The following is a 23,629-nucleotide window of genomic DNA, read 5'->3' on the forward strand; positions in this document are numbered from 1 at the left end:
TGGCAAGGTCTGAAAAACGAACAGCAATCATAGTGACTGAACTTCGCTGTTATCGCATTGACATCACTGCACTCAGTGAGACCAGGCTTGCAGTCGAGGGTTAATTACAGGAAGCAGCAAGTGGATATACGTTCATTTGAAAAGGAAATCTACAGACTAACAACAGGATCCACGGAGTAGGATTTAAAATCAAAACTGCCCTGCTGAAGAACGTCCCTACCCACTGGAATCAATGAACTTACCATGAAGTTCCGCATATCACCATTGTCAGTATCTGGTGCACCAACTCTCGCAAGTTCAGACAAAGACAAGGAAATTTTCTGCGAGGACCTGGACCAGACTATTTCAACAGCCCCTGCCAGTGACAAACTCGTCATCTTGGGCGACTTCAGTGCTAGTGTGGGGATGGATAGTGACAACTGGGACGGAGACCTTGGGAGACATGGAGTTGGAAAACCAAACAGTAATGGTCTGCTGCTTCTGAGTAAGTATGCCAAGTACATACAAGTACAAAACAACTTGAATGCAATCTAGATCCAAACACTGGCACCTATTTGGCCATGTCGTGGAACACCAGCATGACCTTCAAGACATCACCATCACCCGGGTCATGCAAGGTTCTGAGTGTTGGACAGATCACAGGCTGGTTCAGTTGGTCCTCAACCTGCACATAGCCCCTTTGCTTCATAAACAATCAAAGACTGTCAGAGGGTCACTCAACATCAGCAGACTGCAAGATCCAAGTCAAGTCCAGTGTTTTCAAAATGTACTTTAATGAAAAACTCTCAAGCAATTCACCACTTGTGGGAACCTGTTCTGAAAAGTGGAAGCAGTTCAAAGATGTTGACACACAGACTGCAACAACAATTCTCTGAATGAAAACCCGAGTGCATCAAGATTGGTTTGATGAAAATCATGAGACCATTTCCTTAGGGCCAAGAACAAGACTGGCAAAATTACTTGTCACCTGTCTCAAAGAAAGTCAAGTTTAAACCTGCAATCCAAAGTGCAGGTGGAACTACAAGAAATGATGGACAAGTGGTGGCACAGAAAAGCTGAGCAGGTGGAATGCTATGCAGACATGCATGCCACCGGAGAGTTTTTCAGTGCCATAAAGTCAGTTTATGGTCCTTCTAAATCAGATGCTCCCCCTTGCTGTCATCAGATGGGTCAAGCCTGATCAAAGACCAGGAAGGACTGAAAAATTGCTGGGATGAACACTTTTCCAACCTACTCAATCAACTCACAGTTGATTCTGATGTCATGCACACATCCCCCCAGCAGCCAGTCCTTGATGACCTAGACTTGTCACCCTTTACCAATGAGATCAATAAAGCAATCTTGCAGATGAATTCAAATAAAGCAACAGGGCAGGATGGCATTCCTACCGAGATCTATGCATTACAGGAATTCCAAGACATCCTAGACGACATCTAGATCACAGTGGAGATGCCTGACAACTTCCGCAATGCCCTCATTATGGCTCTCCACTAAAATAAGGGAAACCAATCAAACTGTGGAAACGACTGGGTTATCTCATTGCTGTCCATTACCGGCAAGATTTTTACCCACATCCTCCTGAACGGACTTGTCACTGTCTTGGAATGGAATCTCCCGGAGGCACAGTGTGGCTTTCAGTCAAGAACAGAGTACAGTGGACATAATGTTTGCCGTGAGTCAAGTTCAGGAAAAGTGCATCGAGCTGAACAAGCCTCTTTACTCTGTCTTCTTTGCCCTGTGAAAGGTATTTCACACTATAACCAGGAAAGCTCTCTGGAACATCCTGAAACATTACAGATGCCTAAAGAAATTCATCAAAATGAGTCAGCTGCTCCACAATGGAATAAAAGAACAGGTCCTTTGCAGTGGTGACATATCAGATGCATTTGCCATTTCTAATGGGGTAAACTAGGGTCCCAGTCTTGTTCAATCTGTTCTTCATGTTGCCAAGTGCTGTCCAAGGTCTGGAGGAGAGAATGTATGTCAGGTACCAACTGGATGGGTCTCTCTTTGACCTTTATCGCTTGAAATGGACAAAATGCCTCTACACAATCATTCAAGGAACACTTTTAGCTGATGACTGTGTGCTCTAGGTGCTCAAAGACAAAGTAGTCTTGCAGATGAATTCAAATAAAGTAACAGGGCAGCATGGCATTCCTACCGAGATCTATGCATTACAGGAATTTCAAGACATCCTAGACAACATCTGGATCACAGTGGAGATGCCTGACAACAGTTAATACTGAACCAGTTCTCAAATGCTGCTACGTTCTTTGACCTGACCATCAACCTGAACAAGACTGAAGGACTCCATCAGTCCATGCCAAACACCAACACCATAGAACTAAAAATCACTGTCTGTTGTTGACACCCAGCTGATAAATTTAAATCGCTTCAAATACTTGGGACCATCATCTCGAGTGATGGGTTTTTGGACAAAGAAATTTACTTCAGATTCACCAAGGCCACCCAGGCTCTGGGGAGGCTCAATCAACACAACGTATGCATCTCCACAAAGCTGAAAGTCTACAGACTGTGGTCATCCCTTCTCTCCTATATGGATGTGAGACCTAACGTCACATCAAACAATTAGAAAGATTCCACATGCACGCCATTCGTTCCATCCTTGGCATCTATTGGCAAGACTGTGTCTCCAACCTGGAGGTCTTGGGTCATGTGAAGTCCTCCAGCATTGAGTCTCTGATCATCAGAGCCCAGATGCGGTGGGTGGGACACGTCATCAGAATTAACAACCACTGTATGCCTTGCCAACTGCTCTATAGTGAGCTAAAGACAGGAAGGAGACCTCAAGGTTGTCAATGCAAGTGCTATGCTACTGTGGCACCCAGCCAAGAGAAATAGAAGTTGCAACTTTTGACAGATCTCCCTGGTGAGCCCTGTGCTATGAAGCCTACACCAGTTCTGAAGACAGGTGCTGCCAAAAACTGATGGAAGACAGTGACAAAGCTGCAGCCACAGTTATCACAAAAATAGAATGCCCCCATTGTATTAAACTTTGCACTTCCAGACTGGGAATGGAAGTGTCCACAGATGAACTGCACAACAATGTGTCTTCTACAAACCGAAGGACAATGACCAATAAGCAGAATTGTCCTCTTATTTCTAACCTCACTTGCACATGGCATGGGTAGCAATCCTGAGATCGCAACACTGGAGGTCCTGTCCTCCAACTTGGCCCCTAACTTCCTGAACTCCACCCACGTACATGGCCCACGATATCTGGCAGCCCAACCTCTCTCTGAACTCCACCCACGTACATGGACCACGACATCTGGCAGCCCAACCTCTCTCTGAACTCCACCCACGTACATGGACCACGACATCTGGCAGCCCAACCTCTCTCTGAACTCCACCCACATACATGGACCATGACATCTGGCAACTCAACCTCTCTCTGAACACCCACGTACATGGACCACGACATCTGGCAGCCCAACCTCTCTCTGAACTCCACCCACGTACATGGACCACGACATCTGGCAGCCCAACCTCTCTCTGAACTCCACCCACGTACATGGACCACGACATCTGGCAGCCCAACCTCTCTCTGAACTCCACCCACATACATAGACCATGACATCTGGCAACTCAACCTCTCTCTGAACACCCACATACATGGACCACGATATCTGGCAGCCCAACCTCTCTCTGAACTCCACCCACATACATGGACCACGACATCTGGCAGCCCAACCTCTCTCTGAACTCCACCCATGTAGATGGACCACGACATCTGGCAGCCCAACCTCTCTCTAAACTCCACCCACGTACATGGACCACAACATCTGGCAGCTCAACCTCTCTCTCTTGAGAATGCCATGAACTGGACCTGAGACGTCTGGACCCTGGAACCTGGGAGGCAACATATCATCCGGAATTCTTGATCTCTTCCACCGAGCCTTTTATCTGTTCTCCTCACTATTGAGCACAGCAAATATTCAGGCTTTCCTTAATGCCTCTTAATAGCAAGCAAGCTTTATCAGGATAGCTGCTGCTAATCCCTTGATTAATTTTATGCCTCACTACCTTCATATTCAATGCAACCATCATCCTTCCAATAGAATAACTGAAGTTTGACCTGCAGGAAGCAACACGTTCCACTGAATAAATTAGAAATTGTGGGAGGTCACATGCTGGGAACTGAGGAGTGAGCAGTGAACCCAGAGAGCTCCCAGATTGAGAAGAAAGAAATTATTAAAAAATGCCTGAAAGATGAGCAAAATAACCAGACATCAAGGGTTGCAGAATGGGCCAGGAAGAGCACAGAATCAATCTATTGGTTGATGATGTGTTGATATATCTGACAGGCCTGGCTAACTGTTTGACCAAGCTTCATTCTATGCTGGAAGATTGTGGGAAAGTCTCTGGGTACAAGATTAACTGGGGGAAAAAAGTGAAATTATCCCATTCACAAGGACTACAGTGAATTCTAAAAAAGGAAAGTCAACTGAGGTGGCCGCAAATGGGGATAAAGTACGTGGGGAGGGGGGGGGGGTCAGGGTGGACAACAGCTTATCAAATTTGTACAATCTTAATTATGTCCCCTTGCTCAAAAAAATTGAGAAGAATTTAAATAGGTGGATGACCCTGCCTATCACATTGATGGGCAGGATCAATTGTGTAAAAATGAATGTGTTGCTGAGACTCCAATACCTCTTCCAGAATTTGCCTATGGCATTGCTCTGGAGATTCTTTCAAAACCTCAACACACAGGTAAGTAGATTTCTTTGGAACAAAACGGTAGCCAGGGTCTCCATGCAGAAACTAACATGGGACTATAGTCTGGGTGGATTAAGATGACCAGATTTCAAAAAATATTATTGGCCAGCCCAGTCGAGGTGGATTACTTCACTCTTTGAGGGGAGAGGTGCACTATCCAGGGCACAAATTGGGTAGGTGAGAAGGTAGCAGGAAAATTTATTTATAAATCGAATGCCAAATTATTATCTGGCAAGAAGGACAACCCCTTACTAATACATAAACTATATGTGTGGAATAAAATTAATCAATGTATTAGCCAGAAGGTGGGCTTGTTTCCAAAAAACCCCCTGACTCAGAATAATTTAATACCATTGACTGTTGATAACAAGATCCTAGACACCTGGTGACAGAAAATGGATCAGGTGTATCAAGGACTGTTATGAGCGGGGCAGCTCCTGTCATTCGAGCAGTTAAGAATTAAATATGATTTGTCAAATAAGACACTCTTTTGCTACTTTCAGTTAAGATCTTTCTTGAGGGACAATTGGGTCCAACCGTGGCCCTACTGAAGTGCAGTGACATAGAGACTCTGATTCGTAGAGAGAACACAAAAACATTTATTTTGGCAACGTATTCCCTGTTCAAGGCCGAAGGTCCAAAACAGAGGCTTCACAGGTCAAGGCTGAGGCAAAGAGTCGGACCTAGATGTCACAATTGACAAACGGTGCTGTTCAGAACTGTATTGTGATAGCATGACCACAAAAATTAACTCCAAATATAGACTAGACCAGCATAATTTCCTTCACCAGCTACACCCTTTATGCTGCAGAAATTGAATAAAGTTAAACAAAAAATTTTAGATTAGTGTTTCAGGTACAGCATAGAGACATGAACCTTTGTACATTCAACCTGGTCATGCTCTAGGGCAGTGGTTCCCAACCTTTTTCTTTCCACTCACATCCCACTTTAAGTAATCCCAATGCTATTGGTGCTCTGTGATTAGTAAAAGATTGCTTAAGGTGGAATGTGAGTGGGAAGGGAAGGTTGAGAAGCTCTGCTCTAGACCCAATTGTTACTAAAATATTTTGCTCGATAAATTGTCATTGGCCCATTTCCTTTGGAGTTGTGAAACCATGCACATAACGAGTCAATTAGGTATAATTAAAACAGTGGTTTTCAACCTTTTTCTTTCCACCCACCTACCACCTTAAGCAATCCCTTACTAATCACAGAGCACCTATGGCATAGGGAATACTTAAAGTGGTAGGTGAGTGGAAAGAAAAAGGTTGGGAACCACTGCTCTAGAGTGAGGGCCTTTTGAGTGGAACTGGGACAAGTCCTGGAAAAAAAAAAATCATAGGTAAATCATTTCCACAGGTTCCAGAAATGTTCCTGTTGGGAAACATCATGGACATAAGGCTTACGATGAAGCTGTCCAAATTTCAAATCTAATTTGAGTTGATCGCCTTGGCGGCACCCAGGAAGTGTATAGCAGTTACCTGGAAATCTGACTCCCATCTGGGCATTGCGCATTGAAATGTGGAAATGCAGAAGTTTGTTCCCTTGGAGAAAATTATTTATAATCTAAGGAAAAAAATACGAAATTTTTCTTAAAATTTGATGTTATATATGCGCAAGGATATAGTGCAGTCCCCTGTGCTTTGCTGTCCCCCCACACCCCCCGCTTTGTCCTTCCTTTCCTGGGTGGAGGTCGGGGGGGGTCCATTTCAATCAGGCTAAGTCAAGATTAATGTAAATAACCTGCAAGATGGGTGTTGAGCTCCATCAGACCCTGTGATTAATGTGTTTTTTTAATTCTTTCCTTTCACTTTTTAACTTATTTGTCTTCGGTTATTGATGTTCTGTTTTTTTATGTTAAAAATGCATCTTTGGCTTTTTATGTACATATTAAATTTTCTTTATTTAAATGGTTAATGTTTTCTGTTGATTTCTGTTGTGGAGAGAGGATAAAACCAGACTCAGCAGAAGAAATGCTTATATACTTGATGAACGTGATTGCCGTATTGTGAACTATTGCAACTGATTGAGTTTGGAAAACTATAAATAAAATATTTTTTAAAAATTAGAAATTGTAAATGTAATCACTCTGATTAAAAAAGCAAGAAATACAATATAGCAAAACTAATTATCAAATTAAATGTGACATGGAAATTAGCACTGACAATAGAACTTTATGCTCTTATGTTTGTCACTAGAAGAAGGCCATTTGATCTGTTAAGTCAGCTCTGCCATTCAAAATTGTCTTAATCAATCCGCCCCAGGCCACACCTTGCTTCTGTGCTCCTTCCCTGATTATTCAAAGTTGTGGTTTCCTTCTCTTTAAATATCTTCAATGATTTAACTTCCAAAATCCTGCACAGCAGAGAATTTCAGAGATTTACCAACCTCGATAAGAAGTTCCTGCATATCTTCGTTTTAAATTAAGGCTCGATATGTTAAATACTAGAGGATGTGCATTTAAGTTGGGGAGTGGCAGCAATAGAAAAGTTTAAAGGAGAACTGAGATGCAAGCAATCATTTTTAATCTGAGAGTGGTAAGTGCCAGAAATGGACTGCTTTCAGACAGGATTCTGACTTGGAGGCATTCAGTCTTGATCTTGCGGATGGTAGCTTCAGATTTTTTCTCAGAGTGCATATATGACATCACATACAACCCTGAGATCCTTTTCTCCTGCGGGTGCAGCAGAATTACCACTAATTGGTAGTACAAAAAATGTACACAGCATAAACATGTAAAAATCAAAGGAAAATAAACAGATTGTGCAATACAGAGAAAACAAAGAAAATCAATAAAGTGCACAAGGAAGAGTCCTTAAATGAGTCTCCAATTGCGTTTGTCGCTGAGGAGTCTGATGGTGGAGGGGTTGTAGCAGCTGTTCCTGAACCTGGTGGTGACTTCTGTGGTTCCTATTTCTCTGCCCTGATGGCAGCAGCAAGAACAGAGCCTGTGCTGGGTGTGTGTGGGTCTTTGATGATTGCTGCTGCTCTCTGACGACAGCGTTCCCTGTAGATGTACTCAATAATGCGGAGGGTTTTACCTGTGATGACCTGGGATGTGTCCACCATCTTTTGGAGGGCTTTATGCTCAGGGGTATTGGTGTTCCCATACCAGACTGTGGTGCTATTCGCACCATTGGTTCCTCAGCCAAATATCCGAACCTGCCAAAGGCTATGGTAGAAACAGGTGTGACAGTAGTGTTTAAGAGGGTTCTCGATAGACATAAGAATATGCACGGAAGAGAGGGCTATGTATCATGTGCAAGAAGCAGAGATTCAGTTTAATTTGGCATTATGTTCAGGCCTGTAACTGTGTTGTGCTGTTCTGCGTCCTAAGCAGTTAAAATATACCAATTATTACTTGAATGGGAGGAAGGTTGGAAAGGCCAACATTTAGAAAAGTGAGAGACAATCTGATTGAATTGTGCAAAATCCTTAGGGATCTTGACAGGATAGATATAAAAAGTAAGCTTCCCCTTGTGAGGGAATCTAGAACTAGATGTAGCCAATTTAAGACAGAGATGAAACAAGTTCCCCAAAGGATCACGAGTCTTTGGAACTATCTTTCTCAAAAGGCAGTAAGAAAAATGTCTTTGAATATTTTTACAGGAAGAGGTAGGTAACCATCTGATGTAGGGACTTGATAAATACTTGATATAGTTTAAATTTAAATTTAGACATACAGCAGGGTAATATGCCTTTCCGGCCCATGAGCCTGGGCTGCCCAAATATCCCAATTAATTTACAACCCTGCTTGGTTTTGAGAGGAAACTAGAGCACTTGGAGGAAACCCACAGAGGCCCAGGGAGAATGTACAAACTCCTTACATACTGCACTAGATTCAAACCCCGGACACCGGCTCTGTAACAACCTTGTGCTAACCACAACACTAACCACGCCGCCCCAATAATTTATAAGACGCAATCAACTTTCTCTAAGTATGATGAAGAAATTGGTTCAGAGTTGCCTAACCATCAATGGTTGCGAGGTCAAACATTGTACGTAAATACTGTTCACCTAAAGAGTTTCTATCTAATTCTATGCACAATTAAACAACAAATTGACTGAGTACCATATCTGGTGGAACTCGTCAAAGTCAGTAGGAGAAAAAGAATGGTCAATGTTTTGGCCCGATGCTCTTTATAGAGACTAACTGAATCTTCAGTTTATTGTTTTAGTGAATGGACTTACATCCTTCTTTTAAATGGAAATAATATTCTCAATGTAATTATTTTTGTGAATATTCAGATTCTATTAAAGCTGAGTGGAGCATTGATGAGATTCCTTTCACTTGGGGAAAAAAAACATTAAATCTGATTAAGCGATGAAACTGCACTTTACCAGTTGTACATCAATTCTAGTAAAGCAATGGGGGGGAATTCTTCTTTAATCCTCAGTGGCCAATCATCATCTTCAGTTGTGTTAATTACCACACTAATAGATTGAGAATCGTTTAAATTTAGTCGGACAGCATGTTAACGCGCCTTTCTGGCTCACGAGCCCAGTTCATGAGCCTTCAACCCCTGTACATTTTGAAGGAACATTTCCCTTGGGAGAAAACTGGAATGCCCAGACAAACCCACGCAGGCAGGGAAAAAAAAATACAAACTCCTTACAGATAAATTCCTGTGTCCCCTCCCTCTTTTCTCCACCTTTCATCTTCTGCCTTTGCCACCCGCCCCCCCCCACCCCTCTTTTGTTTGGACGCTTGCCAGCATTTTCTCATACGTTGATGAAGGGCTCAAGGCCGAAACGTCAGTTCTGTATCTTTACATTTGCTGCATAAAAGACACTGTGTGACCTGTTGAGCTTCTCCAGCACCTTGCAGTTTTTTATAAACTTCAATAATAGTGTGTACAGAATTTAGTGATTAACTCCTTACAGATGGTACCGGATTTGAACCCGGGTCGCTGGTGCTGTAACAGTGTTGCGTTAACCGCTACACTAATAATGCAGCTTCTTGGAAGAAACCTGTGAATAGGATTTTCTTGCAAAATGCTAAATTGGAGGAGGGCCAATTGTAACATGACTAGACAGAAGCTAGAAAGATTTGACTGGGAGCAGACAAGTCCAAGACTCACACGCAAGAGTTGTTTTAGGTCCAGCTAATTAGAATGCAGGATTGATATGCTCTAGTAAGGAGGAAAGAAAGGGATGGCAAGGTAAGAGAACCTTTAGTGACAAGAGAGTCAACAAGTAAAAGGAGAGCTATGTAATGCTTAGTGAGTTAAAACCAGACAGGATCCTTAATTAATATAAAGATTTCAGGGTGGAAAACTAACATCTTTTCCCAGGGTGACAGCAGAAAATACCAGTGACATCTTTTTAAGGGAGTGAATGAAAGTTTAGAGGTGACATCAGTGGTAAGTTTTATTTTTACCCAAAGAATGGTGGGTGCCGGTCCAATAGGGACATTCAAAGGATTTCAATATAGGCACAGAGATGTAATGAAAATAATGGGTTATGGGTGTGAGGTAAGGAGGGATTGGATTGTTGTGGAGTAGGTTTATATAGGTCGGCAAACATTGTAGATGAAAGGGCCTGTACTGTACTGTACAGTGATGTTCTAACTTCTAAAGAGCTCACCATGAAATACCCTTAGTGAGTGGGATTAAAGAGAATACCGAGGCACTTTAAACTTATATTAAAAACTAGGGAAAGGATAGGACCACTCAAGAGAAAAGGACGAAACTGTGCTTGGAATTGGAGAAAGTGGGTGAGGTTGTCACCTTGCAATCACTATTCACCACGAAGGGCGGAGAGTGGAGGATGTGAGTATGTCAGGGACATTTTCATATCAAGAAGGGCATGGTGCTGGGTCCTTTGAAGAGCATTATCGCGACCATGCCTGATGGGATATATCCTTGGTTATTGAAAGCGGCAAGAGTGGAGGTTACTCGAGAACTTGATAAATGTCCCTAAAAGCAGCCTCTCCGAAAGGCTAATAGGCTCTAACAGACTACCTGACCCCAACACAGTGGAAGTATACAGTTTCTCACCCAGTTATGATTTGTTATTGTCTCTCCTTGCCCATCTTACCTCCCATTTCAAGTAAATTGTCTATCATTGTCTAAGGACCCTCTATAATCCCTTTTATTTATTCTCGTTCAGCCTCTCTTCTGAGAGTCGCAGATGCATCATCTTCTCTCTCCTCTTTCTTTCTGCCTTGAACCTTTCACTCTCTATGCTATTTAAATTTACAGACATCTCCTATGATCTGATGATTTACAGAATCAGAATTTATTGTCAGCATGTCACCAAATTCAAAGTTTTGTGACAGGATTACGGTGCAAATATTGGTATAAATTACCATATTTTCACTCATATAACATGCACATACCTATGACATGCAGAAAATCATAAATTGTGTTTAAATATTTTCATATAACGCAGACACACATATAGCACAAAAAAATCAATTTGCATTTAAATGGAGCATGAAAAGCACATACCAGAATCCGCCACTGATAATCTCCTGTAATTAATGCCCAATTAACTTCCCCTAAAGGTGTCAATCACCCATTATATAAATGATATCCTGCTGCAGTGTGGGTAGTTCGGCTCCGAATCATGGGTCCTCTACCGGCATCACCTACGGCTCCTAGAACGCTTCCACCAGCGTTGTCTCCGCTCAATCCTCAACATTCATTGGAGCGCTTTCATCCCTAACGTCGAAGTACTCGAGATGGCAGAGGTCAACAGCATCGAGTCCACGCTGCTGAAGATCCATCTGCGCTGGGTGGGTCACGTCTCCAGAATGGAGGACCATCGCCTTCCCAAGATCGTGTTATATGGCGAGCTCTCCACTGGCCACCGTGACAGAGGTGCACCAAAGAAAAGGTACAAGGACTGCCTAAAGAAATCTCTTGGTGCCTGCCACATTGACCACTGCCAGTAGGCTGATATCACCTCAAACCGTGCATCTTGGCGCCTCACAGTTTGGCGGGCAGCAACCTCCTTTGAAGAAGACCGCAGAGCCCACCTCACTGACAAAAGGCAAAGGAGGAAAAACCCAACACCCAACCCCAACCCACCAATTTTCCCCTGCAGCCGCTGCAACCGTGTCTGCCTGTCCCGCATCGGACTTGTCAGCCACAAACGAGCCTGCAGCTGACGTGGACATTTAACCCCTCCATAAATCTTCGTCCGCGAAGCCAAGCCAAAGAAGAAGATCCTGCTCCAACACATTAACAAGCTTTGGAAAGGAATCAGTTAAACAGACCAAAGACGGGCTTCAGAGTTAATGTCTCAAATCAGAGGATCAGAGAGACACTTGATATGTTAATCTCCTCCTTCAAGGGACAGGTCGAGGCAATTGACATTGATAAGGTGCAGTGTCTTAGCCAGAATGTCCTATTTATAGGAATACCATGGCATTTAGTACAAAGAGATTTTCCCAAAATCAAAATTTCCCACGCCCGCTATAAATTGTGCTCGTTCTTTCAATGCCGTTATTGCATTCCCATGAATTGCTGGTTTGACTTTCCCACACCTGTTATTAATTGGGCATGTTCCTTCAACAGGTAAAATATTCTTGTATAGCGCACACATGCATATAATACATGGGGGTTGCCTGGTTTGTAAAATATACATATAATATGCATGTCGTATGTGTAAAAATACGGTACAGTACATTTCAAAATAAATAATTAGTCAATGAAAATAAGAGAAAGTGGTTCATTGTCTATCCAGAAATCTGATGATAATGGAGAAGAAGCTGACCTTGTGCCAGGGGCATAGCCAGGTTCTAACGTTAGGGGGAGCAAACACATAAAAAAAGCACCACAACCACTGTTCCCTGAGTGTGCATGCCTGCGCACACGTTTTGCATCCAGACCTCAAAGGAAATGAATGTGTGCACAAAAGATTAGTTACCTAAAATAACGTCGTTCGAGGTATAGAATAAAATCTTAACTTAATTTGTTACTTCATGCTGAAGATTTTTAGCTTGTAAATGACACAAAATTAGCAGGTAGCCTATAATTTGATGTTCTGTCCACCAGCATTAAATTATTTTTAATGCACTTCCACTTTTTATAACTAACTTCTTATAATTTTGCAAGCCAAGGAGAAATAAATATCTTTGGAGCTATTCCTTTCCAGATGCCTGCAGCCTGAACGGTGCACTCACTGCCCAGCCCCACCCCCCCTCCCATGACGCACCATTGGGGCACCAGCACAAGTGCACCACAGGACTCCTGCAAACACACAGTTCAAAAAGGCACCACCGCCAAAGCATGTGCCCAGGGGAACAGTTGCAGACCTGCACTGTTCCCCTCCCCCCAGCTACGCCACTGCCTGTGCCACTGGGTGCTCATCTTCAGGCTCCTGTACCTCCTTTTCCAATGGGAGCAGCATGAAAAGGCTCCCAGCATGCCCTGGATGCTGAGGATCCTTGAGAAAAGAGGCTGCTTTCTGAAGACACCACCTTTTGTAGATAATCCTCGATGGAGTGAAGACTGATGCCCATGATGTCACTGGCCGAGTTAATAGCCCTCTGCAGATATTTCCTGTCCTGTGCATTGGCACCTCCATACCAGACAGTGCTGCAACCAGTCAGAATCCTCTCCACAGTGCACATATGGAAATTTAAAATTTTTGAGAGCCTTTATTGGCATACAAAATCTCCTCAAACACCTCACAAAATATAGCTGCTGGCAAGCCTTCTTCGAGATTGCATCAACAAGGAGACCCCAGGCTAGATCCTCAGGGATGTTAACACCCTTTCCACTGCTGACCAAGCAATGAAGACTGGTTCATGTTCTCCTGCTTTCCCCTTCCTGAAGTTCACAATCAGCTCCTTGGTTTTGCTAACATTACGTGCAAGCTTGTTGATATGACACCCCTCCACTGGCTAATCTACCTCCCTCCTGTACGCTTCCTCATCATCATCTGTGATTCTGCCATTGACCGTGGTGTCGATGGTGAATTTTTAGTCTGCGTTCAACTTCCACGATCTCATTCTCAAGGCTAACCATCTTCAATCGGGATTTGATACCTCTACCACCCACATTCTTGAGACGAGTGGTTCTCAACCTTTTTTCACCCACAGGAACCTTAGAGAACAGGGGAAGACCATTCACCTCTTTGAACCATCCTTGCATGAGATGTTTGACCAATCAAATGAAAACCCAATCTCATCGTATTCCCAAACTCCCTACATTTTCCTATGGCTTCTCTCCTATATCAATCAATTTCACCCACCATACCCACCCCTACCCTCGATTCTCTTGCAGCCACCTACCCTATACAGAATGTTTTTGGGATGCTGGATGAAATTGGAGCAACCAAGAGATACCTTCATAATCAGTGGGAGATCCTGCAAATTCCACACAAACAGCACTGAGATTAGGATTGAATCCAGGAGACTGAAACAATGCCCCAGCAGAACTGTGTCACCTTTTATTACATACAGCACTGTCAGATGCCTTTCCAGCCCATGCTGTCCAAATACACTAATTAACCTACAAACCCCATACTTTTTTGGAGGGTGGGAGGAAGCCAGAGCACCTAGAGGAGGCTCACACAGACACGGGGAATGTGCACAAACTCCTTACAGAGAGCGACAGATTCGAGCCCGGGTCACCGGTGCTGTGATAGCATTGTGCTAATTGCTACGCACTCTGTACTGCCATCTACGCTAATTCTGCTGTCTTGATGGCTTCTTTTTCATTAATCCTTGGGTTATCTTATTCTATTTATCTTATTCTAACACATTCTATAATTGGCTCTTGATTTTTTTTAAATGTCAAAATACACTGAAGGAACTCAGTCGATCTTTTGCACGTCCATAGGAGACAAAGATATATTGCTGAAATTTCGGACCTGAGCCTTTCTTTAAGGAATGAGCAGAATAAACCAGAAGCAGGAAATCTCTGAAAATCTAAGAATTCAGAAAATGCTGGCTGGGGGAGGAAACTAGACCATCAAAAGATACTGATTGGATAAGATAAAGGAGGAGGTAAGAATTTATCATGCTTGTGCGAAAGGAAATGGAAGGAGAAGCTGGGGAAGGGGTGGGGGGGTAATTAAGAAAACCCAGAGGTCCATATTAATTCTATCCAGTTGGTGGGTACCCATTTGGAAGATGGTGTTTTTCCTCCATTTTGCGGGTGGTCTCAGTCTGGCAGTGCATGAGTCCATGAACAGACATGTCACCAAGAAAATGGGATGGAGAACTGAAGTAGGTGGCCACTGGGAAATCCACACTACTGCAGCGAACAGAGTTGAGGGGCTCAACAAAGTGATCTCCCAGATTCTCCGATGTAAAGGAGACCACAACAGGAGCACCAGATGCAGTAGCTGATCCCTGCAGATTCACAAGTGAAATTTGCTACACTTGGAAGGACTGCTTGGGGCCCCAAATGGTGGTGAGTGAGGAGGTGTGGATGCAAGTGGAGAATCTCCTGTGGTCACAAGGGTATGTCCCAAGGGGACGATTGGTGGGAAGGGAGGAATCGACAAAGGAGTCATGGAAGGAGCAGTCTCTGCAGAAGGTGGAGGAGAATATGTGTCTAGTGTTGGGATCACATAGTAGGTGGTGGAAATGGTGGAGGAGGGTGAGTTGGATACCGAGGCTGGTGGGGCAGTAGGCGAGGACAAGAGGAATCCTGTCCTTGCTACATGTGGGGGTGGAGGGGACCAGGGCAGATGTATGAGTAAAGGAGGATATGCAGATGAGTGCTGAGTTGATGGTGGTAGAGGGAAAGCCACGTTGTTTGAAGAAGGAGGACACTTCATCTTACAACTGGGCACCCTTCAACCAAATGGCATTAATATCGACCTCTCTGGCTTTCATTAAACCCCACCCCCCCCACCCAATTTCCTCCCGTTTCCTTCCCCTATCTCTGTCTCGCCCTTACATCTCCTTTTACACAAACTTGATAAATTCTTACCTCATCCATTATCATATCCAATTAAGATCTTTTGTTGGTCTGGATACCTCTGCCAGCCAGCATTATCTGACTTTCTGCGATTTTCTGCTTATTCCTTGAAGAAGGGTTCTGACCCAAAACGTCGGTAATGTATCTTTGTCTCTTATGGACGCTGAAAAGACCAGCTGCATTTTTACCATAATCACAGCATCTGCAGACTTTCGCGTTTCACTCTTGATTTTTATTTAATCCCCCTCTTTCTCAGGAAAATATTCTGTGGACAACAGCAAATTCTGTTCACCATGGTGCAGAGCAAGTTGTACCTTATGGTTACTGGTGTGAAGATAAGCATGGTGGTGACATTATCCAAGAAAGCTGAAAGAACGGCAGCAATGAGACACAGAATAATGATCATGGGCCATATTCTTCCTCTGGACAGCTGATAAGCCTGTGAAAAAAAAATACAAAGATGTTTAATGCATTTGCACACTGCAGAAAACTAACTGGTTCCTGCTTTTCAATTAAGTTGTTGTTTTCTTTTCCCATTTAAATTAGTTTTTTACCTCATTTAGTAAAATAATTCACTGAACATTTTGGAACTTTTACTTTATTCAAAACATACAGAGAAACCATTGTCAGACCGAATATTTCTTTTGCACAATAAATTAATCATTTTCTTATTATCCTCTGGATAGAAAATAAAAGTTTATTTTCTGATTGAATTTTAAAATGATGTCCAGACAATCTCATACATCTCAAACTAACAATATGACCTCACTCCCAGAGGGTGAAGTCAAAATATAGTCCGAATGTAAAGGCAGAGATTCTCTGCCCTTATGTCAGAAGACTTACCTCCATGAATGCATCCTGGTGGCTCCAAGGCACCGACTGCAATCCCGCTTGGGGGAGGGTCAGCGGCAGAGCGCTGCACTCTGCCACCCTGCATGAATGTAACGCCTCTACAAGTGGCTGGCTGGGGCGGGCTGATGACATCGTGGTGACGTCATCAGCCCGTGACCGTTCTCACTCACCCCTCTCCCTCCACAATACCCTCAGGGCAGGGGCCGTCAGGGCAGGGGTACGGGGCAACTGGTGTGGGCTGTGACAGCCCTGCCAGCCCCTCCAGCATTCACTGAGCCGTTTAGGCCTTCGGGGCCACTCGTCAGTGCCAGGGGCTTAATACATGGCAGAGAGATGGCTGTCTTACTACCCATAATCCCCCATGCAGCTGGAACCTTTCTGGGAAACACAGAAATGGGGGATTATGGGTAGGGAAGACGGACATTGCCCTGCCACATATTTATGATGAGCGGCGCCACAGCAACAGTCACCCCACCTACAGCGGCTCAGGATGATGCACCGAGGCACCGCTTGCATAAAAGCAGCACTGGAGCAGCATTTTAGAGCTGCTCCATAAACAGGTAACTTTAAAATTTTTATCCCTCTCTGCAGCCGGTCTCGAAGCGGACGCCCAGCATGAAAACTCCTTATGATTAAAGAACATTCATGATTGAAGAGTATTCTTCAACAAGCTCTAATTAATTGTCTTATTTATTAATCTGGATTTCACCACCATTACAACAGCATTTTTATGTGGTCACTAATGAACAAATTACAGATATCAGAAGGAACTGGCCTTACTATAAATGACTTTCAATGCTGAAATAGCAGTTCACTCTGAATCTTCCCTTGAGTTTCATGAAATTTCTTACATTTGCAAATTAATTTTCCACTAAACTTGGCACAGAAATTTACAGCCGCCATTAAGTGTAAGAGCTTGTTTTACAAAGAATAGAATGACATTCCGCAACCTCCCAGCTGATAAGAAGGAACACATTTTGTAGTGGTGTTCTGTCCTCAAAATTCAGTCCTATTGAATCAGAGTCCAATTTATTTTCATGAGCGTGTGTCATGAAATTTGTTGACGTAAAAGGAATAAATTTGACAGGCAGTGTACGATGCACTGACATTACCACGTACGTGTTTAAGGCTACGACAAATTTCTAGACAACGTCCACATTGGTCAAGAGAACCCAAAGCATTTCTTGATGTGGAGAAATATCCAAATAACAGGACATGCAGCAAGCTGCTAAGTGCTTGCAAAGCTCTGTACTGTGCAGGGACATCAGTAATATGTCAATTTATTCATGAGAACAGGAGAGGAATATTTTGCTTTTGACTGTCTATATCCAGTTACATATATTACAATCATATAATTGTTTCTTCCCTCTGTAATATTTATAATAGGAAGACAAGATTTGGAAGTGAAATGAAGTAAATTTCTGATAAACAGGCCCCAATTAATCACAAATCAAAGTACTCCTGAATTCATACCAATTTAATGTTTGTATATAAGTTTCAAGTTAAAGTGAAATAACCTTGTCCAGATACATTGAACCTCCTTAAAAATTCAAAGATCTAATTCGGATACATATGTACCAGTGATAGAAAAGTCAGATTTCTACAAAAGCAAAATATTACTGTTGCTGGAAATACTCAGGAGGACTGGCAGCATCTGTAAATAAAGAAACAGAATCTTGTATCGCAAATGATTTTGAAGAATTTCATTGTATTTTGAATGGTGACATGCTTGGGTAGACTGTGACCCTGCGGTGGTTTTGCTTTGTGACAAGATGATAACGGGACTAACTGAACATTTGGCCTGCAGCAAACTTTGAGGAGGATTAAGTGTTTCATTGTGTAAATAAATGATTCCCTCTTTCAATGCTGTGCAAGGACATTACAAGTTGGCAACAAGAAGTTGTTGTTTTTAGAATGGTGGAAGAATCTTGATGATTTGCAATGAACAAAGTTGAGGTGACTGACAAAACCTACCTTTGTGATGTCTTCCAGAGACCAAGAGACATGTTCTTCTAAAGGCCCCATGTGTACCAATGACTGGGAACTGTCAGTGGAGTTGTGGATTCTGGGGAAAGTTGTCAAAGGATATAACAAGGATGTACCTCATTTGAAAATGGACAGAGAAATGGCAGACAGTGTTTAAGCCAGACAAGTGTGAGGTTTTGCATTTTCATTCAGGTACCTTGCCATTTGGCGTGGGCAATCATGTCTCTCAATCCATCATGATCTCTGACCCTTTGAATTATAGTTGTGGCCTCCCCTGATCTCCTTCAGTGAAAGCTCCATCTTTCAGCTGAGACCATAGTCGATGTTGAGTTCTAGATTATACAAGGGAAAAATACTGAAGTGGTTTCTTATTGCCTTCTTCATTCTGGATAGGTAACCCTGGCCATTGATCAGTAGATTCATCTGCCCAGCGTTTTTAGTTTTACAAACATTAATTCCAATTTGTAGAACCTGTTTGTAAAACCCATTCACCCTCTGCAATCCATAGATTCACGTGATCCTGATTGGAAGGCTAAACAGGTACCACACCTTGCCCAAGGGTGACCTGTAGGCTATCAGACAGAAGCAGCACCTTATACCTCCTTTTGCTGAGCAATTAATCAGCACCTGGATTTTAGCAGGTCAAATAAGAACACAAGAAATAAAGAGCAGGAGTAGACCGTCTGGTCAATCGAGCCTACTCTGCTATTGTAGAAGTAAGAGTCTTTCAACTTTAGATTGGTGTTGATTAATACATCAAATACATTAATACATTAATTAATTAACCAAAATTAATATACAAATACAACTTGTTAAGACAGTTGCAAATAACTAAGGACAGTGAGGGAGCCTAGGATGTACATTGCCTGGCAACAACAAGCCAAGCTGAAATTCCATTTGCCATGACCAAGGACAACGAGAAGCTCTGGAGTGTGTGTTGCTAACATTCTGGCTGATAACTTCCAACAGTCCTGTTTCTCTCTAGAGTCATGGGATTTTTCGGGCATTAGGGGACTCAAAACGGTAAAAGTACCTGAGGGGAGGGGGACACATCTGCGTGATTGGTCCACAAAATGGTGCATCATGTTGATGGACATTGCATGGTTTAATGTTGATGGGATAATGCTTGATGCCTAGGAGGTGATTGTTTTGAGATTGGTTAATGTCAGATAGCATTCGGGGAGCTCCTCGATCCTCTATGGAGGGAATAGTCCTCCCACAAGACTTTGTATCAAGTAAAGGGAATTGGCTAAAAAAAAGTCTAAATCCTTCATTCCTCTGCAGAGTAGACTGCTGATCGGGACCTCACCCCAAAACTTGGATCAAGGATCGACCCTGATCCTCCACACTATTCAATAAGATCACAGCTCTTCTGATCATGGACTCACTTTACCTCGTCACATTGCTATGCAAAAATCTATAGAACTCCGATATTAATTCAGATATTAACATGGTGAGCCTCCTCTCCACCGCAGTCTATCTTTTCTCATGTAAGGAAACAAATGCATAAGAAAGTATTCTATAAATGGCAGGACCCTTACAATCATTGATGTACAGAGGGGTCGTTGGGGTGGTTGAGGGTGGGGGCGGGGGGATAATTCTAGTGGGAATACAAGCAGACAGTGAAGATGATGTACTGCATGCCTGCCTTCATTGTTGCCTGGATTGGTATCCATTCAGAGGTTGGGAAAACTTGGATAATAGTCAGAGGGGTGATCTGAGAGAAGTATATAAAATTATGAGAGGATAATCTGATCATTGTTCTTGGGTGGAAATGCCAAATATTGAAGGGTAAAAGTTTAAGGCAAGTTTTATTTTGACACATAGAATGGTAGGTTTCTGGAATGAGCTGCCAGGGAAGGTAGTAGTAGCAAGTACAATAGAAACATTTATGAGGCATTCAAAACGTGCAAGGAAGAGGTGAGATTCAATTCCATTTGCCATTGTGTTTGGTGCAGATTTGATGGGACAAGAGGCGTTCCTGCAGTATTTCTATGTTACTGTGAGTTGTCATTAAAAATAATTAAACTTATGGCCATCTTGGTTAGTCTGCCATTTATCTTGAGTCAGTTTCTTTTGCCTTTTAACTGTATGACCTAGTGGAAACAATTCCTCCATATTTATACCATCGGAACCCTTCATAATTTTAAGCAGGGATTGACTTGGACAATTGAACTTGGTACTGTGGTAAGTTATTAGGATGCATCAAGAAGCTATAAGGGGCAGAGTTGCCCACAGGGCCCACAGCTAATCAAGAAAGTTGGGTGCTGTGGAAATTCAGCAAGTCACGCAGTATCCATGGGAAGTAAAAGGCGACCAATATTTTTGACCTAAGCCCTTCTTCAGGAATGAAGACAAACAGGTAGATTCCTGATTAAAAAGGTAGGGGGAACTGAGGGAGAAGTAGGGGAAAGGAGGACGGGGAAGGAGACGGAGCACAGGCTAACAAGTAAGAGGTGGATACAAATGAGAGGGAAGAAGAGAAAGGAGCTGGAAAATTATAGAGGTAGAAGAGAGAGGGCTGAGAAGGTTAGCTGTCTGATAGAAGGAAGAGAATGAGGTCAGGAGCTGAAGGGAAGGTGACAGAGTGATGAGGAAAAGAGTGAGACTGGGGGAGGGGGGGTCAATAGAAATTTGATAAGCCGATGTTAAATCTTGTCTGTTTGGAGATTGCCAAAATAGAATATAAACTATGGTTCCTCCAACTTGCGGGTAGCCTCAGTTTGGCAGTACATGAGGCCACGGACAGACAGTGTGTCAGTGATGTGTGGAATTAAAATAGTTGGCCACTGGAAGGTCTTTGCACTTGCTGTGGGCAGAACAAAGGTAGGAGATCATTTCGCTGAGGGGTCATTTATTGCATCTAGTGCTCCCAGATTTCAGATTTATTGTCCGAGTGCATACATGTCATCACATACAACCCTGAAATTCTTTTTCTTGTAGGTGAGGTAGAATTACCACTTAATGGTTGTGTTTTAAAAAAAACTGTACACAATGTATACATGTATATAGTACATCCCAAAGCAGCCTCCTACATCAGTGGGACTGGACACAGGCGGTGAGATCGTTTCACCCTCACTCCAGCACCATTGTGCACTGCACATGGCTTGAGGATCTATTTCCTCTGGGATGGAGGCAATGATCTGTTTGCTTATATAAATCCCCCATTGAGATGTTAGGGTTCAGATCCATTAACCAGGTTCAAAGTTTTAATCACAACTTCAATTCATCTGGAAAATATTGTTACTGTTCCTCTTGTCACTTGGAAAAAATCCATCCCATTTTTGCTCTTGGTTGTGCTCTGCCCTTCGTGTTACAAACAAGCCTTTAAAAATGTTATTGAATTATATCATTTTTTTCCATCCAACTTATTTAAGGTTTTGTTAATTTATCATTCCTCACCACCATGTATTTTAATTCTAGACCTGATATTTTAAGAGCTTGTATTTTAATTTAATGCAAGCTCCAGTGTCATTAATATAGAATTCTATTTTACTAATGAGCAACATTAGTGCAAAATCATTTACTCAAAATTTCTAAGTTAGATTAAAAGTTATGCATTGCTTATTGATAGAACAGTACTGGAGAATAAATGGACTTCTTATGACCCAGAGCTGTAGTTGTAACCCGTCTCCAACTAAGTCTTGAACATGGTCATCAGAGCTTTTAATTGCCTGGCTTTCATATTATATTTTCCGTGGGTTCTCACAACTATTTAATATCATTCACAAAGGCATTATTTATAAATTATAATTCTGCCAAGATTATAGACCCATAGTTCATTATAGCACAGAAACAGGTCCTTCGGCCCTTCTAATCTGCCTAGTCCCACTGACCTGCTCCAAGTCCTAATCCTTCCCATCCATATACCTGTCCAAATGTTTCTTAAATGTGAAAATTGAGTCCACATCTACCACTTCAGCTGGGAGATCATTTCACACTCATGGTCCTCCTTAATTTTTCTCTTTTTACTCTGAACCCATGTCCCCTGGTTTGTATCTCACCTACCCTCAGTTGAAAAATCCTACCTACACTTACTCTGTCTATCCCCCTCATAATTTAAATACCTTTATCAAATCTCCCCTCATTCTTCAACACTCCAAAAAATAAAATCCTAACCTGTTTAACCTTTCCCTTTTGCCCAGTTCCTGAAGTCAGGGCAACATCCTTATAAATCAATCTTATTGATATCTTTCCTGTAGTTAGGTGACCGAAATTATACACAATACTCCAAATTTGGCCTCATCAATATCTTGAACTTTACCATAACATCCCAACTCCTATACGCAATACTTTGATTTATGAAGGCCAATCTCTTTACAATCCTATCCACCTTTGATGCTACTTTCAGGGAACAACTATCTGTATACCTAGATCCCTCTGTTCTATCACAAGGTTCAGTGCCCTACCATACACCGTGTATGTCCTTTCTTGGTTTGTCCTTCCAAAATCCAACACCTCACGCTTGTCTGCATTAAATTTCATCTGCCATTTTCCACCTGGTCCAGAGCCCTCTGTAAGCTTTGCAAACCCTTTCTCGCTGTCCAGAAAACCTCCAATCTTTGTGTTATCTGCAAACCTGATGATTCAATTTGCCACATTATTATCCAGATCTAATTTTTTTAAATTAAATTCAACAGACAGCACATGACAGCCCAACTCGACCCTATGAGCCCGAGCTGCCCAAATTACACCCCATTAACTTATACCCTGGTACATTTTTGAAGGGTGGCAGGAAACCATAGCCCCTGGAGAAAACGCCCGCAGACACAGGGAGGACGTAAAAACTCCTTACAGACAGACAGCACAGGACTAAAACCCAGTCCAAGTCCCAATCGCTGGCATTGTAAAGGCATTATGCTAAACACTACGCCCACCGTGCCGCCCGAGTAGGACGGACCTAGGTCTCTCAAGGTCCAAAGTCACTTGAGAGACCTAGACAGGGGATTTGGTGCCTGAGTTTTAATAGTAAGGAAGTTTGAACAGGGTTCAAGATTCTTCCTGGCAATGCCAGTTCTGATCAAAGCCATCGAATTGAAATTAATCTGCATAGATCCAGCTTGATCTAATGAATATTTCCAACAATTTTTGTCTGTTATCAGAGGAAGGATTTATCAAAATACAACAAAAACGAGGGGACTGGGAGGTCAGTGAAGGAACACTGACAT

The 23,629-nt window shown here is 42.6% G+C and overlaps 1 protein-coding gene across 4 annotated transcripts in view; it reads right to left on the bottom strand.

The window, feature by feature from the left end:
• The window catches only part of oca2 (oculocutaneous albinism II), a 484,102-nt gene that overhangs the window by 238,993 nt on the left and 221,480 nt on the right, over positions 1-23,629 (bottom strand). For all 4 annotated transcript variants that reach the window (XR_011342330.1, XM_069891904.1, XM_069891903.1 and 1 more), the window contains one exon: positions 15,938-16,062. Coding sequence is in view for 3 of the 4 variants with exons in the window: in XM_069891904.1 (XP_069748005.1) it covers positions 15,938-16,062 (125 nt within the window). In the remaining variant the exon portion in view is untranslated. The remainder of the gene's footprint in view (positions 1-15,937; positions 16,063-23,629) is intronic.

The sequence above is a fragment of the Narcine bancroftii genome, chromosome 7 (genome assembly GCF_036971445.1).
Source record: "Narcine bancroftii isolate sNarBan1 chromosome 7, sNarBan1.hap1, whole genome shotgun sequence".
Classification (NCBI taxonomy): domain Eukaryota; kingdom Metazoa; phylum Chordata; class Chondrichthyes; order Torpediniformes; family Narcinidae; genus Narcine; species Narcine bancroftii.